Source organism: Microcebus murinus, chromosome 1, assembly GCF_040939455.1.
Source record: "Microcebus murinus isolate Inina chromosome 1, M.murinus_Inina_mat1.0, whole genome shotgun sequence".
Classification (NCBI taxonomy): domain Eukaryota; kingdom Metazoa; phylum Chordata; class Mammalia; order Primates; family Cheirogaleidae; genus Microcebus; species Microcebus murinus.
Window position 1 is genome coordinate 115,561,157 of NC_134104.1, and position 24,358 is coordinate 115,585,514.

Consider the following 24,358-nt stretch of genomic DNA (forward strand, 5'->3'; position numbering starts at 1 on the left):
ACTCTGTGTCTGTTTCCTCATCATCTGTAAAATGGGAATAATGGAACTTACAGAGTTACTGTAAGGATTAAATTAGTTAGTATATATAAAGTGCTTTAAAACAGTGCCTAGCAGAGAATGTTATATAATTGTTTTCTATGAAGCATATGCTGCAAATATTTTCTCCCAATCTATTGTTTGTCTTTTAATTCCTGTTTATAAGTCTTCACTTACCTTTCCTCAAATAGTTCTTTTTTTTTTAATCTCTATTCTAATATCAGACATTATATAATAGAGGAAATCAACAAATGACTGTCCTTACTGGATCTCACAATCAACTTTTCAAGAACAAAATCAGGCATCAGCCAAAGCACACAGATTTTTAAAAAATTTTTCCACACCAAAAAAAAATAGCTAACTTCCTTACAGCATCAAGCATTACTACAAATCAATAAGACTGATAACCCATCAGAAAAAAGTTCAGATGAAATAGACAAGTTCACCAAGAAATGTAAACAAAAATGGTCCTTAAAAATATAAAGAAATTATACAAATTAAAACTACAAATCATATGTTCCTTTTAATTTACAGACCAGTAAAGATCAAGATGTTTTAAAATATATCCTATGTGGGTTTAAAGAAATAGTAATTTATACATTGCTGGTGGGAGCCTAAACTGCTATCGTTTCTATGAAAGGCAATTTGGCAATGTATTTCCAAAATAAAAATGCCCATACCCTTTGATTCATTAATTTAACATCTAGAAATTAATCCTACAGACAGACATGTATTATTATGACATACATACAAGGTTATTCATTGCAGTAAATGTTTGTAATGGGAAAGATTGGAAATAACCTAAATATCAACCAACAGCAAATGAATTAAATAAACTGTAGCATACCCAGATGATGAATTATTAGGAAGTTGTTAAAAATAATGAGACAGCTCTCTCTATATATGGATATGAAAAATCTTTAACCTATATTGTTAAGTGTAAAAAAGCAAGATGCAGAACAATGTGTATATCTTGCTATGACTGTGTGTTGGAAGGGATATATTAACACACATATATTTATGTTTGTTAATGTTTAATCTCTTGAAGGAAACACAACAAACTGGTAATGCTTGCTTTTGAAGAAGGAATAATGGAAAAAAGAAATATTTTTCAATGCATACATATCTTTTTGTACCAGGTATTTGTATTATCTAATCAAATGAATTAATGAATCTTTTTAAATATATAAGCAAACAAATTAAAGCTTCCCTCTGACTACATCAAACTTTCAACTGGTGCCCTTTAAATGGTAGCACAGCAGGTTGCTATCATTAAGGCAGGGTTTGTGCCCAGTCTGTTTAACTGACAAAAACAGAGGTTCACCAGCCTAGCTGCCCATTATCACCTACTGTGAAACTTTTTAATCCTTAAGATGTCCAGGTAGATCCCAGAAATGTTCATTCAGTAGATCTGGGGTAGAGCAGTTATCAGAATTTTTTTAAGTTCACAGGTGATACTGATGGGCAGTCAGGAATGAAAACAGCTAAGGCAGAACATGATACAAATAAGTAAACATCCAGGTTCAACTCCACCTAGGTCACAACCATAGTTTTATCACTGATACTAACAAATTCACATAGTTCTTAAGAAGGAACTGATAAGAGTGTGTAGACAGCACAATGAAAATCTATTACCACTTCTGAACACATCTCTAGGTAAATACGGTGATCTTCATATATTAAATGTAGTACACTTGCTACATTCATAGTAATAAATTAATTCCATGTAGCATTCTAGAAAGAACTTTGATAATAGTGGACTAGTGCCCAACAGGCCATCAACTGTGTGACACTTGACATCTCTGAGTGTTAGATTCGTTCTCTACCTTCCAGCTCTAAATTTCTATAATTCTCTGAGAATAACAGATGTCTAAAAACAACTGTTGCTTAGATTTTAGGATAAAACAATGAGGACCTTTTTCATCCTATTCATAGCTTAGGTCCATTTCACAGTCCAGTGGACTACTGTCCCCTAACAGACACTCAGATATGCATTATGTACTGCTGAATTAGTTAATGGTCACAGAAAAAAAATTTTTTTAGGATAAATCCTAGATAAATATTTTAAAATTAGTGAGTCCTATGCAAAACAGGTATACTAAATACATTTAAGTACTAAAAGTATCTGATGTACTGTCTTAAAGCAAATGGTTCCAGTAATCTAAGTGCTAAAAGGGATGTTTAAAGATCACATTCAAACCTCTCATTTTGCAAGTAGGAAACAAGGGCTCAGCAAGGTTAAAGAATTTGCCCAAAGTCATTCTGTCATCAATGGCATAGTTAGACTCAAGCTCACAGTAACAAATTTGTCAGTTTTAGTTCACTGGTGTTTGTATATGTATTGATATAACCTTATAAAGTATGTTGTTTTAGCTAGGGATTTTTGATGACAAAATTGACAAAGCTAAAGATATGCCATAAAAATGCCCTAATGTACATAAGAAGTTTCTTAATTTACATAATACATGACTATACAATAAAACTTTGTTAACAGTTCTTCAAAGAGCATAGAACTTTATTAGTAGATAAAACACATAATCTGATATTATTGTCAAATAATTTCATAAAGCACATTAATAAGGAAATAGGATTAACATCTATGATTAAAGGATAAAAGGACATGGTTTTATTCTAGCTACATTAGTTTCACAGTCACTTAAGGGTCTATTCAAAGAGTTCTAAGTTTAAAAAAAAACAACTCTATGAACTCATTGAGGTTTACCTCCTGTCTTCCGCAGAGCAAATGATTAGCAGACTGCTCTGTGAACTTTTACAAAGAAGCCTTTTCTCTCCAGTTTCTATCCCTCTGAAAGATAGATTCTTCCTCCATCCTAAATAACTCAACATTTCAAGTTTCTGACAATAATGAATTCTTAGCATGAACAATTCCTTTTAAATCTGTCCTTCTATTAATTTATTAAATAACTCATCTTATTTCAAATATCTGATAAAAATGAATTCTTAGCATAAATAAACCCTTTTAAATCTCTTCCTCTCAACTCTATTGAGTAGTTAATAAAACATCTTGATTTATACTTTATAGTATTACTTAAAAATTCAAACCAGCCATGCCAAATAAAAACAATACGTAAAGTATGATTATGAGATTTTCTTTTCCATGATAGAGGATCAATTAGTAACGATATTCATGAATACAGTCTGGTAACAATAGTCAAACACCCTAATAATAAGCAATCAAAACATTGAGAAAAATTTAATCCTTTTCCTAATGAGGCAACTCTGGAATCAGTTCAGACCTAAGCTTAGTGGGAACTATAATTTTGAAAAGGATGAACTTCCTGACACAGACCCATACAGTTTTTTATACTAACATCCTCTAGTTGGTTTTGCTGTATAATTTACAAAACACATACAAAAAATTCATATCTACAATCTCAAATCATTCTCAAGATAACATGTGAGGTGGGGCATTTTCTAAAGGCCTATTCTAGGCACCTGGCTGACACTGGGATGGTTTTAAAAAATGAACAAGAATGAATTGTACCTTAGAAGAGCTCACAGTCTAATGGAAGAAATAAACAAATAATTTCTATAAAATATGCTATGATAAAGAATGGACAAGGAATTATGATTCTCCAGCAACAGAAATGCCTAACACCCTCTGGCCAGAGACGGGGATGGATGGAGGTGCCCCAAAGAAAGCTTTGGGCAGATCACACAGAGCACAATTTTGAAGGATGAGTAGGACATAAATATAACATAAATATGGGGTGGGGAGGGGAAGAAAGACAATCCCAGGCAGATGGAACATGTGCACGATGGCTAGTGATGACGCATTCCTATTTTTAAAAATTATTCCTATTTTTAAGATAAGGAAGATAAGCTAAGGTAAGTAGGCTGCCTTAAGTCACATGAATATTAATTAATAATGTATGAAGCAGAATACAGGTCTTCTAATTTTAATCAGCTTTGTACACCAGGAAATGCCAGGACATGTTGGATAAGAAAATCCGATATAGATTAGTTTTTATCTCATACTCTACTCTTTCCTAAGAGATGGTCCATGTTTCACCTAGCTCCTATGGTTTAGAGGGAAAGAGTGGGGAGAAAGGTTTATTTAATCCTCATAGAAATCCTGTGAGATAGGTGTTTTTTACTATATCCATTTAACATATGAGAATATGGAAGCACAAACCAGTTAACAAAAGTTGGAAATTAGGTGAAGATTCAAACCCAGGTCTGAAAGACACTAGGCCTCTAAGTTTAAGCACTTTACTATACCCCAAATAGCCCTAGGTCTTGGTCTCAAGATAACAGTGAGACCAAGTGAGCTGTAGAACAAACATGGTCCCACAGATTTCATGCTGTACCACACATTTAAAAATTCACACAAATTTTCACATTTGGCTCTCTTATTAGTCTGGTATACTCTGAATGATAAGCCCATGCATAAGGTCGCATGGGTGCTTTGAACAACATTTTCACAATGTGATTTAACTGGGTGAGAGCAAACTTTAAAAAAAAGTAGTAGCTAAAAAGGAGGAGATCACGAAATAATAGCATAAACTCTGAAGATATACAAAGAAGAAAGCCTCAATCCCTTTTTTTGCTCGAGTGTGAGGTTTTTATGGGAGGGGGGAGAAGTATGCAAATATGCTTCAGGTGTGCTAGCATACCTGCTACTCACTGCACAGGAATTCAGACCCAAGAATGAAGTGTGGAGTACATCCCTAATTTCCTTTATCAAAGGTTCATATGACAACACTAGGATACTTAAGGAAGCAGACCATTAGGGACTGCTGTGGTTTCCTAGGGCACTGAAATGATCTCAGAGAACTGGGGATCAGTCTATAAGACAAATATTGTCTTATTTGAATTTGCTAATGTCAGTTGATTGTTTAAAACTGGCCACAAAAATGGTTTTTCAATCTGTCAATCTAATATTTCACTTTGTTATGTATATGGAAAAACGAATACATACAAGAATGGAATCCCTGGACTATTAGCCTAGAACTTTAAAGATCTATAAATAAATTCATCCTCACTTTTCACTGAGATGATTCGGAGTTGAAAGGTCCTACCCAAGTCCAGAAATAAGAACATTTCCTTTCAGCCTCACTTTCAGACCTACAGATCTCTAACTCTTCAGATCAAAGGATCCCAATCAGTTAGTTTGGAATCTGCCAGCACATCTCCAGGCTAGTGTACACTGTCAGGCTTTCTTCCAAGGTTTTCCAGTGTGGCGAAGAGGAAAGCTGACGTGGTTACCCTCTCCTTCAAGATGCTTAATATCTTCATTGTCAGAACCACCATAAACCCATTCTGTAACTTCAGCACCTGCTAATAACACTTCCAACCTCTCAGCCCCCACCCTACAAAACCCACATGTCAGTTTCAGGGAAACAGAAAACAGCATCTCTTCACAAGATTCTCAATGCCAACCATCTCTGGATGATACCAGTTAAAATGAGGGTAAAGAAACAGGGGAGGGGCCTTCTGTATATAATATACTAATACATTTTTTTCTATAAAGCAGACACTCCATGACCTGAGCTATAATCTGAGCAATTTAAAAAGCAGAAAACTGAGGATAACAGAGAGCAATAATATTACCAGCAACTGGATGATCAATCTCCAAGTCTGGGTGATGAGGTTACTGTAAACCATGGAAATAGAGTTGTTTTTTTAAATTTGTATACTCAAGTTTCACTTACAGTGATGCTCTCTTACAAAATTGTTCTTAGTGGTCTTTGCCACGGATCAGTTGAAAGTGCAGGACAACAAAGTCCTTCTGGAAACGGCCCAACCCTAACCCTCAATTCCAAGACATGGGTATATATGCAGTTCCATGGTACAACCTGTAGTTATGTACCTAACATCAAGTGACACTAAAATGTAAAGTGGTAAAAATATGGAAAATCAGCTTAAGGGGGGAACTTTGACCCACTGACAGTTTCCCCAAACATTAAATTAGATATATGCAAATATTAAAGATAAGATTTAATCTGAATTCTTAAAAGATTTTAAATCCTACAAGGTAACTTTAATGTTAGGAACTAAGATACAGACAACTAAGATCTATATCTCTGGTGTCATTTTCAGGTTTTAAGAACTGTAATCTCTTAAGGATCCCAGGACTATTTCAGGGAATAAAAAGGTGAGAAAATTTAACATGTTTGCTTTTGAGGTTTAAATAAAACCCCAAACACTTGAAAGGAGAAACAACCTGAAAAGAGGAAAGTGGGAGAATCTGAGCTCAATTGAATATCACTATTCCAGGAGAGGAAAATTTTACATCCTGCCCAAGAAAGAGCATTAGGTTAGCCATTTACTGCAATTTGGTTTTCTTCAAAGTGAAAAGTACCCTTCATAACTAAGGGTTATTTACATAAAACATGAAGCGTGTTTCCAACCTAAGAAAACTGAAAAAAGAAAATAATTCTAATTTTCCACGAATGCAAAAATGAGATTTATCGATATATCTTACAAATAGGGACAAAAAGGCAATTCGTCTGAATAAACTACTGTGGAAAAAAAAAGTCAATCTGACACTAAAGGGTCATTTTTTAAAAATAAAATGTCCAAATGACTGTACTCAAATGATCTATAGCAAGACTGAGCAAAATTTTGCATTTAGTCAACTGGTATGCCTCGCTCACAAAAGTAACAATTAAATGCTTGAGAAGGAAAGGAATTAAGTGGGTTAAGTGCGGATTGGATGACTGTGTTTTGAGACCTGTTCACAGGAAGCCACTACATCCTGCCTGAAGTCCCTGTCAGTCACGCCGTCTCTCTCAATTCAAGTCCCCGCCGCAGCGAGGTGGGGCCGGCACAGGTGTCCGGCCCGAGCCCCTCCCGGCGCGCTCACTGGCGAACACCCCGTGCGGCAGCCACTCGGGTCCCAGGGCGGCCTGTTTCCTCCAACTCAGGGCGCCTTTTTCAACCTCTCACAGGCTCTGGAGCCCAGGAAACAGGCGGCCCCCTCCCCTCGGGCCAGTCCCTCTTCCCTGCCCTCCTCCACCTCCTCCTCCACCTCCTCCTCCTCCGGCCGCGCCTCCTTGTAATTACCGCTCGGCTCCCACCTCGGGGCCGCTCCCCGGCGCCCGCAGCCGCCCAGAGGCCTGCGTCTGAGGGCGGCCGGAAACTCCTCACGCCCCCGGCCCACGCCCCCGGCCGCGCCCCGGGCTCCGGCGTCCCCACGTCCAGGCCGCGCCCCATTGCCGAGCCCCCTACGCCGGCTCAGCTCCAGCCCCCCGGGCAAATCCCCCGCTCTCCACTCCCGCCAGAGAGAAGCAGCCCCAGCCCACGCCGCCCCATCGAGGCGACGCCTCCCCCAACACACCCCCTCCCAGCCTCGCCCGTGCCCCGCGCTGGCGTCCGGCCCAGGCCCCAGCCCAGGCCCCCTCTCCGCCCCGCGATCCCAGCGCGTCTCGGTGCCGCCGCCCCCGCGCGCCCGCTGCTCCCTCAGCCCTGCGGCCGTCGCCGCCGGGGTGTCCCCTCGGCCTCCGCTTACAGATCTTGCCCCGCAGGCTCTGCAGCACTCGGACCTCGCGACTGTCCTCGTCCCCGGCCTCGGGCTCTGCCGTCGCACTCGCCGCCGACGCCTCAGAAGAAGCCCTCGCAGCAGCAGGCGCCGCCGCCGCCATGGTGCCGCCCGGCCCGTGCCGCAGCCCCGCCGCCTGCGTAGCCGGCCGAGGCGGAGCCCAGCGGCGGCCTAGGCCGGGGCTAGCCGCGCGCCTGGCCCCGCCCCCGGGCCTCGGCCTGACTCGCCCCGCCCCGCCGCGCGCGGCTCCGCCCCCGCCCCACCCGGGTCTCCGCGCCCGCCTCCCAGCGACTCGGACTACCCGGGAAGGAGCGAGCCCCAGGCTTGTGGCGCGGGCCAAGTGTGGCTCCTCGTCGTGGCTGTGAGCAGCCTTGAAACCCCCACAGAGGAAGTCCCGGCCGGCGGGCGATTCCTAAATCCTCCTGGGAATTGGGCTTCCCCCATGAACAGACCTCCACATCTCCTAACGCTTGGGAAAAATATAGGCCCTTCCCAATCAGGGGAAGTCCGTGTGGAAAGACAACAGAGTGGAATTGGGCAGATGGCTGGACCTCAGATCTATCGTATTCAGAAGGAGCCGAGAGACGCATTAGCGACTCCCCCAGTAGTACCCACAAGTCCCCCACCGCCAAGCCGATCGCCTCACACACAAAGCTTTACTCTTACGACCTCTGCTCTGCCAAAGCCGGTTCACGAAAAGGGCCGCAGACCCCGGTTCTGCCATGAGTGCGGCGCCCGCGACCCTCCCACAGAGAAAGTCTGAAGCGTCTACCGCCACTTGTGTATTTCGGAAACAGAAGGAGCAAAGAAGTGTCCCCACACACACACTACAAGTGGGCTTGTTTAAAAGTTGATTGAAATTTGTAAATCTTGTAAACCTTGTAAATCTTGTTAGCTTTATTTCAAGGGAACTCTTTACGGTGAGTAAACTGTATGAATAATACCCTGCCTGGTATGTGATGAGGAAGATGATTTCCTGGTCTTGAGGTTGTTAACTGCGCTGCCCTAAGAAGGAAGAAACTGTGACTTAATAGGACAGGGTGGTTCTTTTCCAGGGAAACAACAGAAATCAGTCGACAGACACTTTTTAAGGGTGAGACATAGTGATAACCTCAGAGGCTACTCAGAGGTCAAGGTTAAGAGAACCCCAGCCCTCCAGTAGCTCAGTCTGGAGGGAGACACAGAAAAGGGCAGAGACACTGGGAGACAAGAAGTAGGATGGAGGCACTGGGGAGTCAGGAGAGCCTTCCTAGAAAACCACCTGCTGGGGTGAACCGAAGACAAGCAGGGAGAGGCAGAAGTGAGCCAAGAAGTCGAAACAGCTAGTGCAAACGCTGGGCAGCCAGAGAGAATGGCCAGAGTTTGGCATATGTCTTGGTGCTGAGGAGCAAAGCTTGCTGTTCTACCTGTGTTGTGTGTGACTGCTTTTCCCTCAATGTGATCTTGACTTACCTCTTCTTATATGGTTGTTTTCCTGTCATTTCAAACAAGTCCAAAACTTAATTTCCTATCTTCCTTTCCAAATCTGAGTTCATACCCATATACTGTTATTCAGACTAGACATTTTTTCTTATCCCTTGTCCACATACTGTGTTCCATTGCCACATCCTTGTGATTCTGCTAAAATCTTTCTTTCTCCCTTCTTTTCCTTCCCCTGTCATTGCCCTTTTTAAAATTATCTTCATTTGAAAAGTATCAATGTGTTATACTTTGGATTTTGCTTTATTTTTAAAGGCATGCCCTTTTACATGTGTGACATTTGGGTAAGTTATTCAACCTTTCTGAACATGTTTCTTTAACAGTAAAATGAGCCTGCTATACTTACTCTTCTTTCTTCAAAGGGTTGTTATTAGGATTAAATAATTATTGAGAGCATGTGTGTGAAGTGTCTAGCAGAATGCTGAGCACATAGTAGGATTAACTCAGGAAACGTGACCTCATGCTCTTGACTGGAACTCTTGTAATAGGTATTCCATCCCTGTCATTCCTTTTACACAGCACTCATATTAATCTTCCTAAAGCAAAATTTGGAGTTTGTCAGTTGCCTGCTCAAAAAAAAAAAAAAAAAAAAAAAATCCCACATCAATGGCTTCATTCATCCCTTTGGCCAGCAAGTAAGTGTACGCTACTGGTCATGAACAGTGCTAGAAATAACTAAAGAATAAAGTTCAAATTCTTTAGACAAATGTGCAAGGTTCGGCCTAGACCCAACCTAGCTGACTGTTCTTATCTCCAGCCACACTGAGGCACTTTTCTCAACATCCAGACTCTGTTAAGAGTGGCCTTCCTCCAGTCTGGCCAAGTGCTTCGTCCATCTATCTTTCTATCATAGACAGAGGTTCTTATTTCTATAGTACATGGTATTACATGAGCCTGTGTGCTTGTTTCATCTCTTCTCCTAGCTTCACTTTTTAAACTCCCTCAAGAAATATCTATTGAATGAATTGGTGGAATCCTATTAGCTCACTTTTTCTACTCTGAAGACTGGAGTTTTTCTTTTGTTAAAATCCTGATTTGTATTTATTATTCATTATCCTACCTGTCTAAATGCTTAAAATAAAAATGGAAAACTTTAATAACAACTTATAATTTGAAATTAAAAGCTAGTTTTTAAAGGTTTGTTCCTTTCTTTAAAATATCAATACCTATACCAGATTCTTCTGATTTCCCTTCTTTTTTACTAGCCGAACTCCAAGTACATAACTCTGTTATGAAATTGTCATTAAAGGTATGAAAACAATTTTACATGAAGTTGCACTCCACTTTTTATTTTTTTCTCCCAGGCAGTCTTCCTGTTGCAGATTTCGGACTCAAACTGTTTCACTAAAATCCAAAATTCCATTTCTTCTTCATCTGAAGTCACTTCTAATTAGTCTATTTCTGAACAAACATTTAAGGACATTATTATTATTATTTTTTTTTTACTGATACTGGCCTACTTTGAAGAGCTCTTTAGTAGGGTTAATGTTTCCTTAATATAAAATACTTGGGAAATAAATTTTTTAAAAGATTAATAAAATTTACTCATAGTACAATTATAAGAAGGCTGTTCCATCTCATCCCCTTTATTGCCCTTGCATTGTGTTTTAAATTCGTCTAGAGTTCCTCTCATTTCTTCATGATGTTTAGTAACTGGAACAATATTGCATCATACACAGACTTGCACTTTACTTCCTTCCTCAAATTATTAATGAATGTATTTAAAGGCCGTCACTCCTATCTCTAACCCTCTCCATTCTGGTGAGCAACCATTCACTACTATGTCTTTTCCTGTTGCTTCACCAGTTTTTAACCCATTCAGTCATTTTAACCCATACACTGGCTTGCTTCCTAATGGCTGATGTAGGAAAACTACATTGTTTCTTAATAAGAAAAATATGTGCTGCTACTAGAAACTAATTTGAGAATTTGTCATCTTTTTGAATCAGCACATAACAACCGTGGCATCATCAGGGCTATCTTCTGGCCCTGAGTTATTTATTGCCTTCTTTCTGGTGAGTCGGGTAAGAGAAATGTGCTTGATTTTTAATATTTAAATGTAGATCATTTTCATAGTGCTATACACTCATGAGAAAGAACTATTTCTAGTGGACTAGTGGAGCAGCAAGTTCCTTTGGTAGTTGATGACTTGATTTCCCCATCTATCTCATCGGAGTGCTATTTGTATATTAAACACTATGCACTCAGTTACTTTTTATAAACAACCTCTAAATCCAATCAGCACTTTTCTTTTTGATAATGTTGGAGTGGTGGAAAATGAGGCAAGCCCTTAAATATTAATAAAACTTACATTTTCTTTAATGTTTTAACTCAAGATCAAACAAGGTCATGACAAGGATGTGTCCAAAATATGTGGACAAATTTTTATCCTAAAGCCTCTAGCTTCTCCATTGAAAATATATTCAAATTTGCTTAGTTTCTAGAAGAGGACTTTAAAGGCCTGAATGTTGGAGCATGGAACAGTTGATACCCTTAGGCCAGTGTGATTTCAGTTCTCAGTCCCCCTCCTTTTGAACTGTGATGACATATCCCCCCAGTGTACTCTACTTGTCATTTTAGACTAGTGAAACAATGGATGTGAAAAAACCGGAAAAGTTGGGTAACTGTGTACTTGTTTCATCTTCTACTCTGCACTCATGAAATATCTCTGTCAGGGCAGATAGAGCTGTCCATTCACCATAACCTTGGAGACATGCTCCATTCAGTTGGTGAGAGCCAGGCCAGTGGACCACAGGCCATGCCCCAGCTGATTTCCATGCTCTTAGACATAGCTAAGGTCTCCTGAGGCCAAGAAGCTTGTTACTCAACCTGACTGGCAAATACACTTAAGTTTGCACCTCTGGCAGTCAGGGAAGGAGTGTGGATCTGGACACCCACCTGGCTGTGCTCACAGCAGGTTGGAGATCGGTGTCACCTCCTAGACCATTCTCCAGTGCTCTAGGAGAATAATGGAGTAGAGAATGTGTGGATGATGCCCTGGAATTCTTTCTAACTCTCAGGAAAGGGGAGACCTGAGTGGAGCTAGAAGGGAGCTGGCTACAGAGCTGGCCCAAAACCCCCTCTTGCAGCAAAACTCAGGATAGAAGAAAACATCAATGAGGACTGAGACTCAAGAATGCATGCCCAAGGGGAGCTTTTCTGAAGAGTATCTCTACCCTCTGGCAAAACACAGGAACAAATGGTGCCATGTATTGAGTGCTCACTCAGTGCTAGACTCTTCATGCGGACCTATACAGGTTGAGATTGTTGTTGTTTGTTATTCACATTTCACAGATGATGTCTCTGAGCACAGAAAATTTAAAGAACTTGTGTAGGTCAGACAGATAGTAAATAAAGTATCTGACATTTGAACAATTACAGTGCACATTGCTAATGACTCCACTTTATTGCCATCTTAGGAAAATCTGTCCCCCAGTGGGCAGTTTTCCCAGTGGTGAGGGTTTGGGAGAACCTACTTCTGGGAGGCAATCACTCCTCATGGTTACAGCAAGGTCTGAGCAACCTCCATGGTATTTTTGAGGTGAAAAAGATGGTTGGGGTTTAGCCCGACAACAACAGAAAGCTGGCTGCAAAAGAGAGACATAGGAGAACCTCATTTGAGCAGAGAAAGGCACAGGCTGCCCTGGAGACCAAGAAGGACTCCAGAAGGAGGGACCTGACTAGAGAGGCAGGGTCCCGACTTGGAGGAGAAGCAGCAATTCCTGCAATGGCCATTTTATTCACAAGCGGGACTCTATGGGATACAAAACAATTTGATTTCCACCTCTAAAACCTTTTCTCCTTGCTCTGCAGCTACTTCTTTCCCAGCCCTGAGTGAAGTCTTACAGGTTCCACTGCTTTTTCAGTCACTTTTAGTTACCAAAAATGTCATTTCAGTAATTTAAGTGTCCAGTTCAGAATAACAATCAAAACTTCTCATTTCAAAGTTAAAGCTTCTTCGCTCCTGTGATAATTCAGACCTGCCCCAAGCTGGGAGGTTTACAGGGGAGAGAGGGCAGGAGGAAGTTGACTTGTCACTCTTTCTCTGGGCTCCTTCTGCACTTGCTGAGCTTGCTGACTTCTCTGGAGTCAGGGTCCAGAGGACGAGGGTACAGGAGAAATGGCCCCATCTGAGCTGTCAGGTCCTAGCAAGATTGGTCCTGGCATTACTGCTCTCTGAGTCTGCTGCTCAGAGCAGCCTCTTTCCTTCATGGACCACTTATGTGGGTTGCCTGGACATTCTCTGTTCTGAACACATCTCCTCCAGCTAGCAATGGACAACTTCAAACACACAGCTCCTAGACTGCTTCAGTCCTCTTCTCTGCTGGGTCAACCCATCCGCCACCTCCCACTTAGGATGAAGCCCTTTAAATGAAGTCTCCAGGTCAGTCCCTCCTGCGGGTCCGTACACACCCACTGTGGAAGAGGAGCTCCCACCCAGTACATCTGCCTCTCACCCACCTTCCTGCTTTCCCTTTCCCTACCTTTGGGTAGTAGCTTCAGCCGCTTGTCATTAGTTTTCTTAGGTCTGTCACACTCCAGGGCCACCTCCCAAGTGCTCTGAGGGGTCCCTTGGTGGTTACTTTCACTTGTCTTGAAAAGAGAAGAGACACTCTTCTTGTATTTACCCAGGAGAAGGACGTGGAGAAATGCCACAGCATAGTAGTAACACTTTCAGAGATGCTTCCATCCTTTTTCACTTACAGGCCAGAGTGGGGAGATGGCTAACACTGGACCCTGGCATGGTTCTCATAGACTCTTGCAAATTCTGCACAGGTGGTCTGGCCTCTTACAGTAGGACATGAGGAAGCACCCATAGTACTGTCCCATTGCACCAAGGAAGTAAGAAGGGGAAGCCAAATTTGCTGCTCATCACCCCCTGACAGAAGAAAGCAATGGACCCTAAAAGGAGACTGCCTGGGGGAGGTCTCCCCACTCTGGGAAGGGAGTGGTCCAGAAACCCTGTCTGACTTCCTGAAAGGAGGGTAGTCCGAGAGGAATGAGGCACAGGAACATTGAGGTTTATTAGTCTGGGACCCTGAGACTCAACTGGGAAGGCAAAGTGAGTTCCATACCAAACCCAGGCTGCTCCTGCCCCAGAGCCTGTGAAGCCCTGGAATTTGAATGACTGGCTATTCTTGGAGAAAGCAGACGTGATAGCCCGGCCTACTCTACATCTTCCAGAGGTATCTGGTGAGGCCTGTAGTGATGCCAGGGAGGGAAAGGGAAGGTGAGATGGCCTAAACTCAGAAGATAAAGTCACCAAAGGCTCACTATCCAGGAATAGGGGAGGAATATTGACCCCTAGACAAAAAATTCCCTGAAGCTGGCACACCTGTATTCCCAGCTACTCAAGAGGCTGAGTCAGGAGGACTGTTTGAGCCCAGGAGTTTGAGCCTTTACTGCCCTATGATCACACCTGTGGATAGCCACTCCACTCCAGCCTAGGTAATGTAGCAAGACGCTCTTTTCTAAAAAAAAAAAAAAAAAAAAATTAACTGAACCTTGATAACTACAAGTATCTGCATCTAACTTGTCAGGTCCAGAATAAATGTATTCTTTTAAGGAACTTTTAAATTTTGATATAAATTTCAGGCTTATGTATACTCTTTACCCTTTCTTCAAATGTTAAAAATTTAACAATATTTGCTTTTATGCTTGGCCATTCTCTTTCTCTCTCTGTCTTCCAGAACCATATGAGATGTGGCCTGCCTACCCTAAACACTTTAGTGTATTTCCTAAAAATAAGAATTCTCTTACCTAAGTGACCTAGTGCACTTATCAAAATCAGGAGATTACTATTGATACAATATGTTAGCTAATCTAGGGGGTGTATTTAAATTTCATTAATTGCCCCATAGTGATTTTTTTTTTTTTTAGACAGTCTTGCTGTCCAGGCTGGAGTACAGTGACGTACTGCATAGCTCACTGAATCCTCAAATCCCTGGGCTCAAACAATCCCCCTGCTTTGGCCTTCCAAAGTGTTGGGATTTCAGGTGTGAGCCACTGCATCTGGCCTGTAATAATCTTTATAGACAAAAACCTGGATCATGAATTGCATTCAATTGTTAGGTGTCTTTACTTCCCTCTAGTCTGGAACAGTTCTTTGGTTTTTCCTTATCTTTCACAGCTTGTTATTTTTGATGGATGCAGGCCAGTTATTTTGTAGAATATCTCTCATTTTGTCTTGTGAATTTTTGGCAAGGATACTTCATAAGAAATGCTGAGTTCCTCTTAACTCATCTTATCAGGAAGCACATGATGAACCTTTATTCAATTATTGGCAATATTAACTTCATTCCCTTGGTTAGGAGTAGTGTCTACCAGATTTGTCCTCCAGAAAAGTGGCCAGGTTCCCATGTAGCTAATAAGTATCTTGTGGATCAATACTTTGAGATTTTTGTAATAATGAATTTATTTTTCTCCCCAAACATGTTTCTCCTCCATATTCTGCTTGAATGAATTTCACCTTCACCTACCCAACTACTTAAGCCCCAAAGTAGGAGTTATCGCTCTATACTTTTCCTTGACTTTTCTGTTCAATCACCAAATCCTGTAGATTCTACCCCTTTAATGTCTTTTAAATCCACCTACTTCCTCATTCCCTCCGTCACTGCTTAGCTCGGCTTCTCATCATCTCTCCCTTGAGTTACTATGACACCAACCTTACTAGGCTCTCTACTTTCTGTCTGTTCCTTTCCACACCCCTACCCATCTTATGTTGCTACAGGATTTGTCTTTCAAAAAATGGAAAACTGACTACATGATTTTCCTACCTAAAAACCTTTAATGAAGACATTGCAAACTGAAAGTTTTCAGGCAGTGATGGTAACTGTGTGGCCTGTGTACTACAAGTCTGTGTTAGTCAGCTGGGGCTTCCATAACGAATGCCACAGGCTGGTGGCTTAAACAACAGACATTTATTTCTTACAGTTATGGAGGTTGGGAGCCCAAAATCAATGTGCCAGTTGATTTAGTCTCTAGTGAGATCTCTCTTTCTGGCTTGCTGACAGCCTCCTTCTCACTGTGTCCTCAAATGGCCTCTCTTTGGTGCATGCATGCAGAGGGAGAATGAGAGTGGAGTTCTCTGGTGTTTCTTCTCATAAGAACACCAATCCTACTCAATCACCCACCCTTATACTTCATTTAAACTTAATTACTCCCTTAAAGGACTCATCTCCAAATACGGTCACATTGGAGATTGGGGTTTTAGCATATGCATTTTGGGGAGACACAGTCTTTAACACATTACCCTATCTTCCTTTCTCATATCCATGGTCAGCATTGCCAATCAATCATAGCTCTGTTTCTTACTTAAGTTGAATGAGCCTTAGGATGTTGAGTCCAGCCTGAGCCTTCTCAAGGTCATAACCTCTCTTGCAACCAGATATGTACACATGACTCAGTTTTCCCCAGAATACTACAGCCGTGAATAACTTCAGTTCATACAAGTGTGAGGAAGAAGACATTGCTGGTGAAGGTGGTCCAGCATAACAGAGAGACCTCAAGGAGTGGAGGCAGGGGCCCTGGCCACTGTATCCTGTGCAAATCACAGTGTCTGTGTATACTGACCAGATGTGTGACCTGGGTATTGTTATTGGTTGAAAAACTTCTCAACTTCACTCTTTCACTCTCCAAGAGATCCTTAGCTACCCAATATCTTTAAAGCATTCATTTCCTGCTTAAACTAGCTAGGGTGGATTCTGTCGTTTCAACCAGGAAATCTGACTGATAGATTCCTGCACTCTATGTGCTGACATGCAAAGATGTTTGCAGTTCTCTAAATGTGTCAGGTGGTTCCATGCTGATGTGGCTACCATCCCACTGCTCTCTATGTCCAAGATTCCCTCCCTACCCCTGTCCCCCATGGTGTCAGTATTAGGAGACTTTGTGCTCCAAAGACATTCGATAGAGCATTTGGACAGGGGGTCAAATATACCATGCATGCTTAACACCCTTACCCTAGATGACCCTTCTTAGTGAATATCTTATCTGCAACAAAGCAAAACAGATGTACTGGTAGCTGAGTGAAAGTGTTGGGAACAGTGGGACAGGAGGATTCTGAGGATTCTCTAGCAGTGAGCACAGAATGGAAAGTAACCATGATTGCCCGTAGTGGTCGTGTCTTACATGTGATAACTATCTTATTTGGTGTGCTACTTTCACATTTTCATATTGAGAATAAAAATATTTATAAGGGTTGTTCATGAATTTTCTAGAAACCTCTTTATTCAGTTCTTTTCCCACAGGGTCTGGAATTCTTCAACAAGAATTCTTCCATCTTAAATGGTTTTAAGAAACTGGTTTCTATGGTTAGGCTGAGATTACTGTATGTATGTAGTGCTTCTTAAGAATTAATATTACACGCTTGAAAAAATGTTTCAACTGAAAAAAAGCTATCTTTTTATTTGTCATTGGAAAGGGAACGTGTAAGGAACTCAGTGCCCCTTCTTCCATTTTTCTATTTCAGGGTTTCTTGACTGTAGCATTATTGACATCTTAGCTGGGACAATTCTTTGTTGTGAGGGACTGTCCTGTGCATTGCAGGACGTTTAGCAGCATCCCTGACCTGTATCCACTAGATGACAGCAGTATCTCCCAGTTGTGACAATAGAAAATATCTGCAGACATTGCCAAATGTCCCCTAGGAGACAAATCGCCCTCTTGTATAATGACAGGGTCATTATGTTTGCAAACCTGTCAAAGTTGAGATCTGTGTTGCTCAGTAGCTAAGTGGGTGAAGTTCAAAGAGGGAAAGTCCTGATAGGAATTTTACTATTAAATCCAAAGAATATAAGTGAGATCCAAGTAGGTAATCTAGAGAAGTGTGTATGTGTGTATAAAAAAATCTAGAGAAGTGTGTGTGTGTGTATATATATATATATATATATATATATACATATATATATGTATATATATATATATATATATTTAGATGGGTTCTTGCTATGTTGTTTTTCTAGACTGGTCTTAAACTTCTGGGCTCAAGTGATCTGATCCTCCTGCCTCAGTCTCCCAAGTAGCTGGGACTACAGGTGCAAAGCAGTTCTTATCAAAATTATTTTCCTCTTATCTTCTCTAACATCCAACAAAATCAGGCTCTCTCACTCTCTTTCCCCACAATAGCAGGCTCTGCCATCCACCTGTTTTCTCTCTGCATCTCTCTCTGTCCTCCCACTCCCACTCCATGTGTCTGAATCCATTCCTGGCCCCTGCTCTCCATGGCCTCTTGCAAGAAAAGTTTGTCTTTTATTCTTTTTTCCTTAGAATCTACCCATATAGCATATGCCATTTCTATCCCTGTCTTATTTTCCTGCTTTTGCATTGAAAGTCCCAAAGATCTGGTCTGGACCCTCCGAGCTCTTCTCCACAGTTGGATGTGGGTGGATGGGAGGGACTGAGCAGCCCAAATGGCACCAAATTTAGCAGCGGGGAGGAGGACGGGAAAAGCTGGCGACACTCATATGTGTGAAGGGTTGCAGATTTTTTCACCCTGCTCACAGATGTGCAAAGAAGATGTAGCATCTTCTTTTCTGTAAAATTGTTCTTATCTTCCTTATGAACCTCCAGCTACTGAATAGAGGGGAAAATATTCTGGCACAACAATTTAAATAGATACATTAGGTAAATCGTCCATCCCTTTAGGTAAAAAATGCGTAGTCTCTTACATACCTTTATTTATTTTTTTCTATCTTTTCAAGACAGTGTCTAGGCTTTTATAGAGTTGTGGCTAAAGGACCCTATTGAGACAGAGAGAAGGTGGGGTCCTCAGATCCATGCAGTATCATCTGCATCCTTGCTGATTTCTGCTGTGAGGGGGGGGGTGGTCTGGGTACTCCCTGGGGTGAGTATCCAGCCTTTCAGGGTGAGACTGGTTCCATCCTGGGAGTTTTGTGAGTACCTGCGGTTGAGGCTGGTTCTACAGAACCTGTGGTCTGGCCCCTCCTAGCTTGAAAGGCCTGCTTGGGTTCCCTGATGGCTTGGCCTTCGCTCTGGCTGCCACTCCAGACCCCACATCCTCCATCTGGCTCTTCCCACAAATGTCCATGTCCAGCCTTGCTGCTGACTCACCTTTCCCTCGTCGTGGCCAGTGCATGAAGACCTGTTAACTCTCAGCTCAGCTACTTTGAAGGCCTCTTCTCTGGTGCAGGTGGGAACTCCTTGGTCTAATCTATTCCATACTGGTCCTGAGGGCAGCTCAGGAAATTATATTCTGCCCCGTCCCTGCATAACCAGGTTATGCTGTTGCGGTAAACCTTGATGCAGCCACTCCCAGGGTGGTGCTAGGCAACCTGCAAGGTGAAACCCTCCCAGAGTCCCAAAGATAAAAGCTTCAGAAGCCCTCAGCCTTTCCCCCCAGCTATTTCACACACCTCCTCCCTTTGGGCAGAATCAGGAGAAGGGATACTAGACTCCTCCCTTGCCTTTCTCTTCCTTTTCTCCTAGATAGTCCACTAGGACCGATAGGGTGGGCTTTCCTCTTTCTCTTCCTCTCTGCTCCAGGACTTCCCCGGTATAAACCTCCAAGATCGGCTTGGCTCGATAAAGAAATCTAGAACATTCTTTCTCTATCTTGCAAAGCCTAACTTTTAAGCTATTATCTGGCTGAAAAGTCTCAAAATTCTGTTAGAAGCTGATCATTGACTCTCTCTCTCTCTCTCTCTCTCTCTTTCTCTCTCATCCCTTCTGTAACAATCCTAAACCTCCATGAGACAACTAGAAACCTCCAGAAGTATGGGGAGAGGGTCAGTATAAGAAAATATAAAAGAAGGCAGCATATTCAGGTATTTAAAAACTATATCATCACTATCATATACATTAATAATTTTTCCTACCACATATCATGTTCTAGTGTGGTTGTTCCATAGAGGTCTGTAAGGCTGAGACCACAGCCCTGTGGGTAGACCGCATCTGTCCAGTCAATGGCTGGAAGAAGATGTAGGTTCTCAGACAGGAAACCAGAACTCTGAGGGCAATCTTAACAGATAGAAGAAGGGGTCTTGGCCTGGCCTCACAGGAGCCTCGGGACTAGGACAGTCCTTCCAAGTGTGGACTCATTTTCTCTCCCAAACAGAGTCAGGCCAAGGTCTTTGAGGGGAGACCCCTTTGTATGGCTGTGCTTTTCTGATTCTGCAATTTAAAAGATCAGCATAATAAAATATTTTTAAAGAGAGGACTAACATAGACGTAAACTTTTTATTTTGCCAAGCAAGTATGTTTAAAACCAAGCACGATTTGTTTCATCAGAGTTTCTTTTGTAAAAAGGATTTTTAACACCTAAAGAGTTGGTGATCTGTTTCAAGGAAGGCATCATTACTGACAAAGGAGAAAGCCATTTCAGATGCCTGGAATGGCATGGAGCAAGGGCATGGACAGAGGCGGGGAAAGGAGATAAACAGTGTCTATGCTAGGGGTGGGAGGTATATTTCTTTGCCTACAGTATTTGTGCAGGGCCCAGGGGAGGTGAGCCTGAAAGGAAGTTGGAGAATGCCCCGGAGTAACAGGGTGAGGAACTAGACTGCTAGCTCTGTGTGAGTCACAGCTTCTGCTTGTCTCATGAGAGGGGAATTAACTTGAAGAAAACCATGTTTAGGAAATGTAAGTTGTAGGTTATGTGCAGCTGCTTATGGAATTACTGCATTTTGCAGGAGAGAGGTTAGAGGGAAAAAACCCATTTAGAAGAGAATGCATGAAGCCCAGCCCAGACTTTAGCTGAAGTGTTTCACCCGGTGGGAGATGAATGAGGCACTTTTCCTATGTCTTTTGGTTATTGTGTCCATTGATTATCATGGGGGAGAGGCAATTTTAAGAGTGGCACAGATACTCTTAATAAACTAATAGATATGCACAAGGTAGATACTAACATTGTAGACGATTTCTCTCTCATCTGTTGGAATGTAGTCCATATTTATACAGGCCTTCTGCCTTAATCCACCTTGTCTCAATATGTGTATTTATTTATTTGTTTGTTTGTTTTTTTGAGACAGAGTCTCACTCTGTTCCCAGGGTTAGTGTGCCGTGGCATCAGCCTAGCTCACAGCAATCTCAAACTCCTGGGCTCAAGCAATGCTACTGCCTCAGCCTCCCGAGTAGCTGGGACTACAGGCATGCGCCACCATGCCTGGCTAGTTTTTTATATTTTTTGGTAGAGATGGGGTCTCTGTCTTGCTCAGGCTGGTGTCAAACCCCTTGAGCTCAGATGATCCACCCTCGTCAGCCTTCCAGAGTGCTAGGATTATAGGCATGAGCCACTGCACCTGGCCAGTGTACTGTTATATTGCTTGTACTTTTCTTTTGGTTTGCTTACTGCAATTTGTGATTATTTCATCAACATGAGCATTTCAGTAATATCTGTTTCCTCCAGTAAACCATAAGGGCCATAGGAGCAGGGTCCATTATTTTCCTCTCTATCATATAACCAGCACCAAGAATGGGCCCAATGTATAATAGGTACTCAGTAAATATTTGTTCTCTGAGTGAATCAGTGAATGAATGAATGAACGTACCTCTAGGAAGAATGACTGGCATCACCCTCATCAAGTGTACTTTACTAAGTGTCTTTCTTTGTGGTGTTTGTATGTATGTGTGTTTTAACAGAGTGAGCTGTACCTCTTAAAGGCCACAATCAAACACAGACAAATAATGTATCCCACAGTTGCTGCCACAGGAAGTGGTCTTGGTGGCCCCAGGCAGCCTTCTTTGCCTTGAGCTAGTGTTTCCAAGGCATGGTGCTAGCATAGTGCCACCTGTTGGATAAAACAGAAAATCCAGATTTTTGCACAAGCACATTTTCTCTTTACAAATAAACACGTTGTAGTCCCATTTAAATTTTGTGGATCTGGGATCTTTTCTGGCATTAACAAACTTTTACATTTGGTTTCATTTGCTCAGCTAAATTTACTATTTTCTCACTTGTTCTCTATTAAATAGTAGCTTTCACCCCATTTTTCACATTTCAGGTAAAGAAATCTTAAACAGTAAATTGTAAAATTTCTGATACACAAAAGCAGTCAGGGAATGGAAGTACTGTATTAAGAGAATTACCTTAGAAATCATATATATATATATATATAACTTTTGTTTTTCTGATTTTATTTTTTCCATTGTACTCTTTAATTCATTTAAAATTGACTTTGATATATTATTTGAACTGAGTTTCAAATATTTCCCTCCAATAGGCAGCAATCTCAACATCATTGTTTAATAGACCATTTGCTTTTCATTGGCTTGTATTCCTTCTTTTTGTATAAACTAAATAATCTTATACATGAATATGAAATATTTTAACAAGATGTTAAGTCAAAAACTGTAAAAAGAGACAAAAAAGGTTATTATATAATGATAAAAGGGATCAATTCAGCAAGAGGCTATAGCAGTTGTAAATATGTATGTACCCAACACTAGAGAACCCAGATATATAAAGCAAACATTAGATCTAAAGGGAGAGACAGACTCCAATACGATAATAGTTGGGGACTTCAATACTCTACTCTCAGCATTGGACAAATCATCTAGACAGAAAGTCAACAATGAAACTTTGGATTTAAACTGCACTTTAGACCAAATGGACTTAACAGACATTTACACAACATTTTATTCAACAGCTGCAGAATACACATTCTTTTCATCAGCACATGGAACATTCTCCAGGATAGACAACATATTAGCCCACAACATAAGTCTCAAGAAACTTTAAAGAATTGAATTCTTATCAAATATATTTTGTGATCACATGGAATAAAACTAGAAATCAGTAACAAGAGTAATTTTTGAAACTGTACAAATACATGGAAATTAAATAACATGTTCCTGAATGACCAATGGCTCAATGAATAAATTAAGAAGGAAATTTTAAAAAGTCTTGAAACAAAAATAGAAACAACATACCAAAAGCAGTATTAAGAAGAATTTTATAGTAATCAACAACTATATCAAAAAAGTAGAAATATCAAATAAACAACCTAATGATGAGGCTCCAGGAACTAGAAAAGCAAGAACAGATGAAACCTAAAATTAGAAGGAAAGAAATAATAAAGATTATAGCAGAAATAAATTAAATTCAGACAAAAAATACAAAAGATCAACAAAATAAAAGGTTGGGGGTTTTTTTTGTTGTTGTTGTTTTTTTTAACAGAGTCTCACTCTGTTCCCAGGGCTAGAGTGCTGTGGCATCAACCTAGCCCACAGCAACCTCATACTCCTGGGCTCAAGGGATCCTCCTGCCTCAGCCTCCCAAGTAGCTGGGACTACAGGCATGTACCACCATGCCCAGCTAATTTTTTGTATGTTTTTAGTTGGCCAATTAGTTTCTTTCTATTTTTAGTAGAGATGGGGACTTGCTCTTGCTCAGGCTGGTTTCAAACTCCTGACCCTGAGTGATCGCCTACCTCAGCCTCCCAGAATGCTAGGATTACAGGCGTGAGCCACTGCGCCTAACCAAAGGTTGGTTTTTTGAAAAGCTAAATAAAATTAGAAATTAAAAGGGAGACATTTAAACTGATACCACAGAAATACAAAGGGCCAGTAGGGACTATTATGAACAACTATATGCCAACAAATTTGAAAATTTAACAGAAATGGATAAATTCCTAGATACATATAACCTATCAAGATTGAACCAAGAAGAAATAGAAAATCTGAACAGATCAATTCTCAGTAACAAGATTGAATCAGTAATAAAAAGTATCCCATCAGAGAAAATCCCAGGACTTGATGACTTCACTGCTGAATTCTACCATATATTAGAAGAATTACCATATATAAAGAAGAATTAATGCCAATTCTTTTAAAATTCTCCCAGAAAACTGAAGAGGAAGGAATCCTACCAAACTCATTCTACAAGGCTAGCATTACCCTGATACCCAAATCAGACAAGGACACAACAAAAAGAGAAAACTAAAGGCCAATATCCCTGATGAATATAGATGCAAAAAATCCTCCACAAAATACTATCAAACTGAATCTAGCAGCACATTAAAAAGATCATTCACCATCATCAAGTGGGATTTATCCAAAGGATACAAGGATAGTTCTACATATGAAACTCCATAAACATGATACATCACATCAATGGAATAAAGGACAAAAACCATATGATTATCTGAATAGACACAGAAAAAGCATTTGATAAAATTCAACATCATTCCATGATAAAAACTTTCAACAAACTAGGTATAGAAAGAATGTACCTCAACACAATAAAGGCCATATATGACAAATTCACAGCTAACATTATACTACATGGGGGAAAGCTAAAAGCTAAAAGCTTTTCCTCTAAGAATTGGAACAAGACAAGGATGCCCACTCTTATCACTCTTATTCAACATAGTACTGGAATCC

The 24,358-nt window shown here is 41.0% G+C and overlaps 1 protein-coding gene across 2 annotated transcripts in view; it reads right to left on the reverse strand.

Annotated features, from left to right (window-relative positions):
- The window catches only part of RASA2 (RAS p21 protein activator 2), a 117,036-nt gene extending 109,300 nt beyond the window's left edge, over positions 1-7,736 (reverse strand). For both annotated transcript variants that reach the window (XM_076005021.1, XM_076005019.1), the window contains exon 1: positions 7,511-7,736. In XM_076005021.1, the coding sequence (XP_075861136.1) occupies positions 7,511-7,643 (133 nt within the window). In that variant the 5' untranslated portion in view covers positions 7,644-7,736. The remainder of the gene's footprint in view (positions 1-7,510) is intronic.
- Positions 7,737-24,358: the final 16,622 nt, after the last annotated feature.